The sequence below is a fragment of the Mytilus edulis genome, chromosome 6 (assembly GCF_963676685.1).
Source record: "Mytilus edulis chromosome 6, xbMytEdul2.2, whole genome shotgun sequence".
Classification (NCBI taxonomy): domain Eukaryota; kingdom Metazoa; phylum Mollusca; class Bivalvia; order Mytilida; family Mytilidae; genus Mytilus; species Mytilus edulis.
In genome coordinates, this window is record NC_092349.1 from 47,689,805 (window position 1) to 47,704,055 (window position 14,251).

Sequence of the window (14,251 nt, forward strand, 5' to 3'; positions counted from 1 at the left end):
ACGCGAACATAACGGCGTCCGGACATTGTTTCCGGCATCGGACGGATGCTAAAGTCAGAAAGGACTACCGTTTAGGACTGTTTAGATTAACACTTATGGGTACTCGAGAAAGGACAATCATTTTCGCCTTTTCTGTATACTAAGATCATATATATATATACTGTAAATAAAAGTGTATTTGAAACTTACTACTAACTCCAAGCTTACACTGAATCTACTATTTCGTACCTAATGCACTATATACTTGTTCACTATTTCGTATCTTATATTTTTAAAAGTTGTAAAAAAAAAAAAGATATAGAAGTTTTGAGATGATTTTTTGTATAATATAACATAAATGAAATGCATCTAGCAGTTGTTTATTTGCAGGCTTTATCCTTAATCAATGGCAAAAATAAAAAATAATTGAAATCAACAGAAAACATAAAAATGCCGATTTTGAAAAAGAAGGAGGGCTAAAAAAAAATTGCACAGTTCCTAAAAACCTATGACTTGATAGATTTTCTTAAATTCTTCAGTTATCAAATCTTTTACAAAAAATTAAATCTACAACAGTTTCCATACTTCAACCACGCTTTAAATTCACTCGATTTCGCGGATGTGTTCTAGTAATATAATAATGAAGAACTTTTCGTTTAAATAGCCGTTTCGGTTCAATACTTGGTGACGAGTTGTAAAGTGTGTGCACTTTTCAGATCTATCATATATCAATTTCATGCTTGCCATGAACTTTTTCGTTTCATTTGTTTCTTTAAAACTTATAAAAAGATAAATCAATATTTAGTCAGTAGCTTATTAGTGATGAGTAGTAATTTGAACATTCTTTCAGACACTAACTACCTATTTCCCCGTCAGTGTATTAAAGTGGGTATGCCCCAAGTTCTCTGTAAACACGTTTTGAAAATGTAATTCAAGGAAGTTCGCTAGCTGGTCTTGCTTATCATTTTTGTTAAATTTTCGAAATCCTTAATAGTTATCCCATAAGTCCGAATGGGATAACTATTTTACATCCCACCTGTTTTAGATTAGACGAACAACCATTTTCAATTCATAAAATCTAGTTTAGAACGCCACACAACCATTGTAATATACTTTATATATTAGTATATGATGTATACCCTTTATGACCCCCTAGCACGATGAGTAGATATCAAACAATGTCAACTCGCCCCACTGGCCAATCGGCCCACACTATATCGCCACTTTATGAAAAAATCGCCCAACTCTTGTAACCGACTCGCCCAACTTTAAAAAAGTGTAAAATCAAATTGAACAATCAGTCCGACAACTCATTTATTTAACAAAAAGGGTTTAAACCCCACTGAGTAAAGGTCTGCCAACTCGCCCCAGTTATAAAAATATCTTGCCTCCTTTTTAAAAGTATGTTAAATTTCTGATAGTGCGTATCCAGTCGTCCTGGTGAAGTGGTATGTGTCATGGCTTGATATGCTAAAGGCCTGGAGTTCGAATCCCAGCATATACACTAGCTTTTTTCTACGTTAATTTTGATAGATAGTCTTCTCCGTATAATTAATTATAAGTTTTATACTGGATTTGACATTCCCGCCAAAATGTTACAGAACAAAGGAAAGCATGCATAACACAGAAACTTAAACTGGGGTGATCTGGTTGGGGTGATCCGGCTCAGATCACCCCTGTTAGAACAAAGGAGCTGGGATGTAATTGATTGTAGTTATGAAGTGCTGTTAAAAAGATTTCCGCTTACCTACACTCTTCCTTTTCATAATTTTATAAAATATTCTAAAGATTTACTCAAATGTATTTTGTAATATCAAAACTTTTCAATTTTTTTATACACTTTACACAACTATTCTTAATGCTCGATTGGAAATCGACTACTTTATCATCATTGTCATGCCGTATTGGCATGAATATACGCGTGCAGAATAAGCCTATATAAATTGTTGCTGACTTTCCTTTTATACCCCACCTACGATAGTAGAGGGGCATTATGTTTTCTGGTCTGTGCGTCCGTTCGTCCGTCCGTTCGTTCGTCCGTCCGTCTGTCCCGCTTCAGGTTAAAGTTTTTTTGGTCAAGGTAGTATTTGATGAAGTTAAAGTCCAATCGACTTCAAACTTGGTACACATGTTCCCTATGATATGATCTTCCTAATCTTAATGCCGAATTAGAGTATTTGCCCCAATTTCACGGTCCACTGAACATAGAAAATGATAGTGCGAGTGAGGCATTCGTGTACTGGGGTCACATTCTTGTTTTATGTCACTTTTAAACCCAATAATTTGCATCCCCGCAAACTTTTAAGCCACTCGATACATAGATCAGTTGGGTTTTTATTAAACGCACATTCTGGCTGTAATTATCATCCGTCAAGAATTGTTTCAGCATGACAACGCTCGGCTACACTCTACACTTGCTATAATTGTTATTTTAAGTAACAGTGCTCCCATGACGTCTAAATCACTAGATTTGAACACACTTGAACCGGTGTTGGATTTATTTAGATAAAACGTGTATGCAGTCATCATCGAGCGCCCCAAACTCTGCAGGAACACCAGCAAGGTCTCGAAGAAAAAGGTGAAAAATTCCTCAAAACAAATTGCGTCAAAAGATCGAGTTCTTATCTAGACAGATTCGTGATGTGATGCAGAAAATATATAATGTTATTGAATTTGAAATGAGGTCATTTTAATGTGATCACTATTGTAGTTTTGTCATTTTTATAAACTTTAAACTATAAACATGATGAACCAGTGTCCCAAATTTCAGTGTAATGTGATGATTTTATAAACATGATATAATTTTATATTTAAAATGGTATTAAAATTAAAAGTAAATAATATATTTTTATATATTGCGCTTCTCTTTTTGGTAGCGAATACATATTGTCTAAAAAATAAATGTGATCCGGTTTTTTTCTGCGATCTCCAAAGGTAGTCAGCAGGGTTTAAGAAAATCCGTTGTTCGACCTGCTAGTCAAATGCGTTTTGATAAAATATAACTTTTCACTTGTTTTGTCTTTTGAAAAAAATGTTGTTTGTGCTGTATTTAGACCTCTCTACCAACAAAATTGTTTTGCATGCGCACGTATTAAAATTTCGGGTTTTATCCAACGCAATCATAGGTTTGAACTTTGTTTACAATTAATACTTAAAATTGTATATATTTGATTGGAATTCGTTTTATAGGACGAACTGGAGCAAAAAAAACACCATAAAAAGTTTATAGAAAACATAGGAAGAGTTTTAAAGGAACAAGACCCAAAAAAGCATATCAGAGAAATATATTACATTTCTAATACTGAAGACGATGATAACAGCTTTCAAAAAATAAGAGAATTCATTTCAAAATTGACTATGGATATGAAAGGTTGGGGTACTGAAATTCCGTTCACATGGCTCCTTTTACAACAAGTTATTGAACAATTAAAAGAAAGTAACGTTCCCTTTTCAACAACAAAAAAGTTAAGACAGATGGCAAATCATAAAGACATTGGCATAACAGATGATACGGATTTCCGGGATTGTTTGCAATACTTTCATGGCATTGGGACAATAATTTATTTCGATGAAAAGGGATTACGAGAACATATAATTTTAGATCCTCAGTGGTTGGTCGATGCGTTTAAATGTGTTGTATCTGATAAAGTTGACACTGGTGTCAAGTGTTCAGATGACTTTATGAAACTGGAAGATACTGGATTATTATCATATTCTCTTCTGTGCGAACTTTTGAACAAAAAAATATCAAAATATACAGTTCATTTTCGAGAAAATATTGACCACTTGATCAGAGTTATGAAAAAATTTGACATAATTGTAAATTTGAAAAATTCATCTGACTTATACATGCCTTGCATGATGAAATCCAGTACTTTAGACAAAGTGAAAATGAGTTTCATAAAAGAATCATCAAATATTGACAAAACTAGTTGGTTATGTCTTAAATTTGATTTTCTCCCACCAGTTTTTTTCAATCACATAATTGCGAGGTATATGCAACAGTTCGAAGTTAGCAAAGAATTAGATATAAACACTCGATCTAAAAAGTTGTCATTGTATCGAGAAATTGCTGTATTTAATCTAACTAGTTCGGGTTGTGCTCAACTAGTTCTGTGCCAGGCACCAACTGTTATAGCTGTTCAAATATGGTTTCAAAAACAAAATCATGGAAAGGAATATTCGAAATATAGAAGACAACTATGTAATATTGTACAAACGTTAAAGAAGCGGTATAGATTAAACATTGTTTTTGGAATTGAATTCACTTGCAAAGATGGAGAGTTTACGAATGATCGAACAAGATGGGGTGAATTACATGAACCAGAGTATCGGTGCAGACAACATAAAGAAACCCATTTTTCGGAGGAAGTTTTAAACTTTTGGTATGCTAAAGGTTATCTGGTAAGTTTTAAATATTAAATAATGTTGAAAAGTACCAGACACACAGACAGTTTTGCTTTGGGTTCGTGCATTAGTTTTCTATGAAATGTTATGGTTTCCGTCGTCTTTAGAATTTTGACTTGTCGTTTACAGTTTCCATTTAACTGATGGGTTTCTAATGTCCTCATTGTATCTTCTATCTGTCTTTAAGTCTGAATCAATAATACAACAAACACCGATGCAGATTATTTTCTGTTCATATTATTAAGAGTTGAATGCTTCTTTTTGTAAATTCATTGGGGTGTAAAATCGTTGACCGAAGTTCATTTTGTATAAAGCGCAAACGTATATATGTAGATCGAGTACATTTTTGTCTCACCTTGACGGAGTCAAAAAGCGAGACATACATGTAGGTATGATGTTTCCGATGTCAACAATGTATAAGTTTGAGATTATGTCTAGTTAATGGTGAACCACAAGAGGTAGGCCAATGTAATTTGTATACAGTTGTATAAGCATTGGCACTTCTTATTTCCATGAAGATAGTTCACCCATGTACCTTCAGTCGTGGTTCATCGACTTTAAATATTTGCAGAACTTACATGTTTAAGTATTGCTATTTTATTTTCAACATTTACATTATTCAAAATTACAAAAAGGCGAGACATATCTCTGTGTCAGCATAAAAATCTAATTCTAACATTGTTGACTTTTATTTCTTTGTGTATATATATAGATCGAGTACATTTTTGTTATGAGTTTTACAAAATTAGACTGTTGGAGTTACATGCTATTTACTGGTAACAGAAAGCTCCAAGAGAGTGAAATCTAGTAGACTTTTTTTCCCGCATATGTGAGTGCAATAGCGGAGTGACATTTTGTTCAATTTACCTTTCAGGAAAATCAGAGGCAAATAGAATATAAGGATAAAAGCGGTGAGTTAAAACTATATAAAAAAAAGCACAGAAAGAAATAAGTTTTCGCTACAAACATGACAAAAGAGTCCCTGTTACATTTATACTGTTGTTATACTTCATATCTCTTAATATGCATATCAATGTTTTTAAATAAGAGAAAACATTGCGGTAATAGTTTTTTGTATGGCCCCGCCGCTATACGAAGGGGCATTAAGTGTAACCCTTGACCGGCTTTCCTTCCGTCCATCCGTCTATCCGTCCGTTCTTCCATCCGTCCAAAAAATATTTCACATATTATGCTTGTTATGGGCATTAGCGTATACTGACACATACTTCTTTTATCTTTTATGAAAAAAATTAAAGTCAAGGGAATCATCTTGATTTGGGATAGGGTTTCCAAGGAGATTGACGTATATGTACTATATTTAAAATTGATTTCAAATGTGATTAGGTATCTAAACAATTAAAATTTTGAATAAAAATCTATAAAGAAAAATTTAGACATTTTTATACAGTTGTTGTACTTGAGATGTAGGTATTCAATTTATATTTTTTGGGTGAAAAATGATAAAAAGGTTTATTAAAAACTACATTATTTTTGTTGGAAAATCACGTAATTTACGAATACCTTTTTGCAAAGAAGTCAACGACAATTGATGTATAGGTATAAGATACTAATCAAAATTGATTTCAGAGTTGAAATTCAATCGTATACAATCCGTTTTTATTTTGCCACCAACATGTTTAAACAGTTTGTATTGCTACAATTTTAAAGAAATCTGTAAAGAATCAATTTATACTATTATTCCTCAGTCGCCAAGATTTATAGTTGAATTCCAATTCTTTATTGTTATACTATGGAAAAAATGCATTTTAAAGAGAATGGTTTATCTTTAAATTGTTTTTATGTTCATCTGACCAAAAATAGATGCGTCCCATGTCCCCTGTTGTCCTTAGTAGCCGGATCCCAGATGATGCATGAGTGGTCTTACAAGGTTGGTAACTTTTAAAAAAGGCGTTTGATTTTCTAGGACAGTTTTTGATGTTTCTTCGACGAAAAGCTCGAGTGGAGTTTCTTTGCGATGTTGTTAATGTGTTAGTTACAAATCAATAATTAGTGTTTGGAGACATTAACAAATCAACCTCTACTAGGATATTGCCTTGAGTGTTGTAGTTTATATTAACATTGTTTCGCGTTCTTGTTAGTCTTCGGAGTTTGCAAAAAGTATAACATTTGATTATGACACATACTCAGGGAGGTAATTTATAAAAACAGGAATATCGGCGGGCCAAGCTCTCTTCCATCTGTGAATTAAATTAAAACTTTGCGAATTCCCCAATGATTTTCCAAGTCATCAATGAAAAACAAACGCATAAGCTAATGCTGCTTTACTAAACTGTACAAATCATACTGATTTTAGTATCAATTTAAAATAATTCATATGTAGAACTTTTGTTAGATCATTATACCGGTATAAGAAAAGTTAGTTAAAAGAAAGATCAAGGAGTGGTACTTCAGGTCTACAATGGAACAAATGTTACTAGAACGATCACTGTATCAGAGAAACCAAGATTAATAGTTATATAGGGAAAGCAAGGATAATGGCATACACATTTCATATCGTGTGCAGCATTTCTGAAGTGTTAGTTCTTGTCCATGAAAGGAAAGAGTCGAAGGTATAGTGTATCAAATGATAGATAAACTGATAGATTACCATCGAAATAATCCACGAGCAATTTTCATTATAAAACAGAGCAGATTGAAGAAATCACCTTCATTTTATTATTAATAGTTGGTGTGTTGTCTTTCTTACAAGGTAGCAATTACAGCATCTAATCAACATAGGAATATACTATAACTTTTATCTTTAAATTACACAAAACGAATTTACAAAACATTTACAAAAACGTGAATTTTTTTTTAAGATCTGGGCACTAAAACAGTCGAAAGGAAAATTGTGAAAGGAAATGCACAGATGAGATTTGTCGGAGCAATAGACATTGGAGTATCATCTTCTGTTTATGCGTATTCGGCTACAAGTACCAATGATTCCATTCAACCAAGCATGGAAATTAAGCTTAATACGCCATGGCGCGTGATAAATAGCAGTTTACGTTCTTACAAAACACCAACCTCTATACTTCTGAATAAAGAAACAAATAAAACAATTTCTGCCGGTTTCGATGCAAAACAGAACTACGAGGATCTTGATTTTGACGAAACTGGTGGATATCACCTTTTGGACAAGTTCAAGATACAACTTTTTCAGAATCAAGTACGTATTTAAATATCTTTGAAGTAGGAAGTTCATAATAAACACAATTAAAGAAGTTGTCGAGATTTTATTGCATATGAACAAACAGACAAAAAATATATTCGCAATATTTTTTTGGGGTGAAATGCAACAGAAAGTTTATTTTACCACAGATATTTTATGTTAAATCACATGAAGAAAAGAAAATGTGCTTTCAAATATAGCAATCTGTTAACATAAATAGTTCATCGTTATTTTTACAAACATTTTACGTCGAGTTTCATATTGTTTTTAATTTTTTGGGGGTAAATATCATAGCTACACAGGTTATCGTATCGTATTGTATCGCAAAAAAATTGCGCTATATTTTTCTTATTTATTATATTATTACATATATATAATTATAATAACAAATAATGTTTGCTGTGGATTTTGAGGAAAAGGGACAACAACTGTTTACAGAAATAGGGGTCACGTGAGTATATAATTAAATTTTCTTAAACTTATCTTGTCTCTTATGGTGGATTTCTGTTTGACTGTTTACATATATATACACAATCAAGTCTGATCTGAATAGAAACATTCATTAAGTGCATTATCCACCCTTCAGACAATGTCACACATTTCCTTATTTTCGGTTGTCCATTTCTACTAGCACACAGAACATATCCAATAAATCAACTCTTAAATGTGACTGAATTAGTTGAGACTGGAAGTAAGAAAGCATCTGCAAGCTATTTTAGCAGTATATAATGACATTTTAATATTTATGATTTATTCGACAAACATCGGAGTTAGGGGTCATCCAAATTGCCAGTTCGTCAGTACTTTGATTAATTCACCATAAAAGCTATACATATGAATACTTAATAATGCGCCGGGTATTTTTATTTCTTTTGTGTTTTTTTAAGAAAGAATATTCTTCATTTATCTCTCTTTTTCAGATTTTTTCTAAAGACTGTCAGATAAAAGATGTAAGGGGAGAGGATGTCAGAGCAAGATGCGTGTATTCAAAAATGATACACGAACTGAAGAAATGCCTTGAAAAGGATATAAGAACTGAATACAGGGATTGTGACATTCGTCCAGAAAATATTCAGTGGATTCTCACAATACCAGCAACATGGGTAGACCATGCTGAAAAGTTTGTACGGACATGTGCAGAAGCGGTAATAACATGACACAATACACATTTATTTTTAAGAAAAAAATATTCTCTTATAGAATGTATAGTATAACTTTTATTCATAAAGTTGAATATAGATAGGATATAACTCACTCGCTAATCTCCAACATAAATTGATAACTTGGAAAGAAATGCTCTACGTTCTGTCCATCGAATAATTCACACAGTTGTCTTGCATACTAGAACACAGCCGTAGCCATCAATGGATCTTCAGCATAGCGAGAAAATCGAGCACCCGGGGAAGGGCTTCAGCTGGTCACTAAACAGAAATGTGCACTAGTTTAGGAAAAATGAACGTCACACTAAAATCAAAACATATAGATAAACTAAGATTAAAATAAAATTTAAGACTAGCAAAGGGCCGAGGCTCCTGACTTGGGACAAGCGCAAAACTTCGGCGGGGTAAGAGATGTTTTGTGAAGAAAAATTGTGTCTTATGTTAATTTCAAAAGACGATATATGTAGTTTCTTATTAATAATAAAATAATGAAATTCTTTTATATTTTTTTTCCTAGGCAGGAATTCATAATCATCAGTTGATAACTATTACAGAAACTGAATCAGCTTCTGTTTATATTCGCCATTTACTTGAAGGCGACCATAAAGGCTCACCCCCTATTGAATTACCAAAGAAATATCTTTTGATAGATTTAGGAGGTAAATGCCAAAATTCATTGAAAAATAAGACATCATGGCAATTATAATGTTATTCTACAAGCAGCTACATGGGGCATTCAGATTGAGCATAACAAAGAAACCACTAATCACTGCGTTCAAACTATCCCGGTAAACAATGTTGCAACTCGCAGCAAACATAAAATACAGTCACCTTACGACATAAAAATACATTTAAGGAACAATTATTATACAGTCAGACTTCAACATACGAATGTAAAAAGTACAATATGTCAATAAAGTTAACAGTAGTAGGGTAGTATACTGTATATCGTTGTTCAAAAGTCGTAAATCTATTAAAGGGGCACTAGCTGTCAAATTCAAGGTCACCGATTTGACACAAATTCTCATTTATCCAAACTATCAAAAGTCTAAAATAAACAGTTTATAGATGATATATAGGTTCGTTTCGTGTGTATTTTAGTCCAGAAGCCATCTAATTAACTATCGATTTGACCTCAGATTACCATATAAGCGATGTAAACATAATAAAGATATGAATAGATTAAACCAACACGTGCAATTGGATTTGTATAGGTCTGTTTGATTTCATTTTATAGATTAAAAATAGATATTTCTCATTGTTTTTAACCGTATAAGAATGATTTTATGTGCATCGAAGTAGTAATCAAATGATTTACCGTAGTTTCACTTTCATTGTTGACATTCTTTTTCTTTAAATAACCAGTACACGTACAATGCATGCGTTGTCAATCTCTAGCTAGGGTTTAAATTGAAGTTCACATGAATACGGATTTAAAAGAGGTCGACTATCACTGTTTCTTAGCGTAATTTGACAAAATTGAACCTTTTTGGCTGCAAAAAGCGAATTGTTATTTCATTATTTCACTTTCATTATTGATTGAACAGGGAAAAAAAACTTTAGATTTTTATATATCTCGTAGCTAGTGCCCCTTTAAGCGATAACAAATCTTAATCAAGCTCTAAATCAATCCAACTCTATAAAAGTTGTGAAAACACTATAGAGTGAAAGACTACCAAGAAACTCCTTCCACTTAGAACGTAATAGTAGCCTTACTCTGACATAGAATAATGTTTTAATGTCATTATTTACCTAAACTACAGCATACATATTTACAGAATTGAAACTTATGGTTAAAGAGAAATATATATCTGTACCATTTTGAGCCAAAATTTACTTGTCTATGAGTTTGTATTATAAAATTGAGTATTAATGTGTTCTATAATATACACAGGAACTTCTCAGGAAAAATCCCATTAATTAGATATACAGGGAAAAAACATTCTGAGAAGTATACTAATTTAAGATTTCCAGAAAACCATGGGTTATCTTTAGTAGTACTTGTCTTCCGAAAGGCAGTTCTTTCTACAAAAGACTTTAATTATTGGTTAAACATTGTCGTGCAGAAAGGTGGTGGATGTACAATTATGATATACCTGGTTTTTATAAAGTTCCTATGGTTTCTATGAAGTTAAACTTAAAGTGAAATATAAGAATTTCAACCAAAATTTGGTTGCGTAGATATGGATTTTGAATCGGCGGTCTGACACCTTATATAGACCTATCTTTAACGACAATTTCTGACATGAACCTGTGACTTAAAAAGGAACAAAAATAGGTCTCATTTTATGACAGGATAATAATTTTGTAAACAACATTGACATTTTTAGGCATGACTCATTTCTTACGTAAAGTGCATACTTATATTAAAATTTAATGAATAATGGAATAAAAAATGTGACTTAATATAAGCCAATCTCAATTTGTATGTATTTCCTTCTGTGCGTCCCATTTGGTCAGTACACTATGTGGCACTTTAAAAAAGGAAAAGTAGCCAAATTCGAGGAGGGTGGTTTGGAATCATCGTTTTGCCGTACACTATTAATCCTTTCTAACTGATTATTATAAGCTAAAACTTGGTTAAATATACATTTATTTTCAACTATTTCACAAAACATCACAATTGTTAAGTAAAGTGAATTCTTCATTAGGGTTAATTTTGTTGTTTGGTTGTCCGCAATCGTTCTGCATATCCTAAGTTTATTTTGAGTCGAAACATTTTTATCTGATAGTTTTAGTATTTTTATCTGATAGTGTTGATAAAACGTCTGTTTATATATTGAAGGATTTTAAACACACCTTGGCCTTACAAAAAACGTTCAGAGGTTAAAATGGTTGAAAACCTAATCAACTTCAGATTTAATTCCATATGCGAGTGTTGACTGTTTATTACCGATATTCTCCAACATTTGACTCTGTGGTCGATTCAAAGTTTATCCATCTACGTGTTTAGAATACTAAGCATAGAATTCAAAATGTGAGAACAACCTTGCCCGAATTGGAATATTAAAAAACTAACGTGAATTTGATTAAAAAATCATCAAAGAAAATAGTTTTGTAATTCGTGCGTGTCATTCGAATTCTTGAGAATGCACTTTGTTACATGCGTGCCAATGAGAAAATTCTCCATCCAATACACAATGTATAAAAAGTTAACAATTATAGGTAAAAAGTCTTCAACACGGAACATTAGCTCACACCGAACAGGAAGTCATTAAGGACCCCAGAGTTTGTAAGAATTTATCCAGGTGAAAACTTGATCGAATAGGCAACATATCCTTTGAAAGAGAATTTTGTAGATTTTTTTGTCATTTATATTGTTTTTGAAAATAATGGTTAGCATCTTGCGAAATCTTTACTCTTTTAAAGAAATAGATGATGCATTTCATTTCTTCTTTCATTGCAAAATAAATAAAAATTGAAGCAATGATAACTTCTCTGAAATTGTTTATCAACATATTAACTTTATAAAAGAGGGCGAGTCAAGCTTATAGATCGAAAATAAACTGACAACGCCCTGGCTTAAAATGAAAAAAGATAAACAGACAAATAATAGTACACATGACACAACATAAAAAACTAAAGACTATGCAATACATACCCCACCAAAAACTGATGGTGATCTCATGTGCTCCGGTAGGGTAAGCAGATCCTGCTCCATATGTAGCACCTGTCGTGTTGCTCATAAGTTGTAATAACAAAAACAAACTGCAATATAAAGTAAATCCATTAAATTTTCAACATGTACACAGTTTATGTTCCTTTTTGTAAAAGTCAATGGAACTGAGGACAGGGGACGTTTTATAGTAATATATTTTTATGTTGTAATTTGTATTTTTATTTCTAAATTTTCCGCAGCAAATGACTATCCTGTAGCTAAAATATATCGTCATCAAAACTCGTATATCTAAAAAAAAATAAAGAATAAAATTATAATAGTTTTCATTTTCCATTTGAAAGATATATCATTGAAAACTCTGTTTAAACAATCAAATTGATTCTTCATTGCACATCTTGCTGTTTGACAATAAAAACTTGATGTAAAACATTTTATTTTAAAGTCTCTGCATACGAAAACGATTGGTATACTAGTATCCCGCAATCTTCATTCAAAAGACCAAATTTTACAGAGGTTACGTCTGGTCAACTTACTTTTTTGTAATTTAAAAAATGTAAATTAGAATATTTTATAATGAAATACATTGAGCAATTTTAATAATGTTAACCTCACAGTTGATTTCAGTCAAAATCGAGATCAACGGACTAACGCTACTTGTATAAACGTATTTTATTCTTACATATCTCTAAAAAAAAATGTAGAAACCGAATGGTATTGTAGATGTGTCACACCTCGCATCACAATTTTGTTTTCATTTTGCAGGTAATACATACAACTTTACTGTGCATGAAATGTTGACAAATGGAAACTTGAAAGAAGTATGCTACTTGCCAAATAGTTATGGTTGCAAAATAATTGAAAGAAAACTGTTGTCTTGTTTTGAAGAAATAGTTGGATACGAAGTAATTGAAGATCTCAAGGAGACTGGCATATATTTTGAAATTGTTGATGGATTTGACAATATTTACATCGACCACAAAAAATACAACGCCATTGGATTATTAGTTCCCGTTATGGAGATAAATACAGCGTGTGTTAAAATCCACAAAAAGAACTTCCCTCAGTTAATAGAAGATTCAAAGTACTGCAAAGAATTTACTAGCACTACTCAGTCTAGTAAACTGAAAATTCACAAATCTCTTGTGAAATCTTTGATAAAAGATGTTGCACATTGGATAACAGAAAAAATATTCAACATTTTAATCGCAAATAAACCTGATGATATACGTGCCTTCATTGTAGTAGGTGGACTTTCGTTCTCCAGTATTTTACGTAAAATACTAAAAGACGACTTCAAGTTGATGAATATAATATATCCACCTGATGACGATGAGTTGTCGGTAGTAAAAGGAGCTGTCCTCTATGGTCAGGGTCTAGCTGAATATACATAGATATGTGTTATCAATGAGAGGAAAACTGTTAGTTGATTTTGAACCTGAATACTGTTTCTTTTAGTCGGAAAACATATAAACTAGTTGAATTTTATTTATCTAGTACTATTTAAAGTATACTGTCCGACTGAATATATTAGTTTGAATCATTTTCATATTATCAAGTTATTGTAACTTTAGTGTATTTTATAAAATGAATCTATTGTACCTTTAATCTTCTTTGTCTAGAAGTAACTCTTTTGCATTCTGCAGATCGCTTAATAGGTAAATGTAAATATATGAAAAAATAAGGAGATGCGGTATATAATTCACATCAACAAGAAACCATTGGATATCAGGTTCCTGACTTCCGACAGGTTCAAACAAATGCAGAGGGATTATATGGTTTATAGGTACCAACATTCACCCTTACTTGTAACAATAGTGATTGATGGATTGTTAGTGTTAAAGCGACACTTTTGGCCTTTTTCGTAGCGGTCAGTTTTTATGGATAGAGGAAGCCACCAACCGTGGACAGAAAAAC

At 32.2% G+C, this 14,251-nt stretch overlaps 1 protein-coding gene across 2 annotated transcripts in view; it reads left to right on the top strand.

Annotated features, from left to right (window-relative positions):
* The window catches only part of LOC139527802 (uncharacterized), a 71,545-nt gene extending 57,603 nt beyond the window's left edge, over window positions 1–13,942 (top strand). The window contains exons 12-17 of one of the 2 annotated variants that reach the window (XM_071323487.1): window positions 3,169–4,383; window positions 5,261–5,297; window positions 7,206–7,555; window positions 8,479–8,703; window positions 9,236–9,377; window positions 13,100–13,942. In XM_071323487.1, coding sequence (XP_071179588.1) covers window positions 3,169–4,383; window positions 5,261–5,297; window positions 7,206–7,555; window positions 8,479–8,703; window positions 9,236–9,377; window positions 13,100–13,728 — 2,598 coding nt within the window. In that variant the 3' untranslated portion in view covers window positions 13,729–13,942. The remainder of the gene's footprint in view (window positions 1–3,168; window positions 4,384–5,260; window positions 5,298–7,205; window positions 7,556–8,478; window positions 8,704–9,235; window positions 9,378–13,099) is intronic. The other variant, XM_071323488.1, reaches the window with a different exon arrangement.
* Window positions 13,943–14,251: the final 309 nt, after the last annotated feature.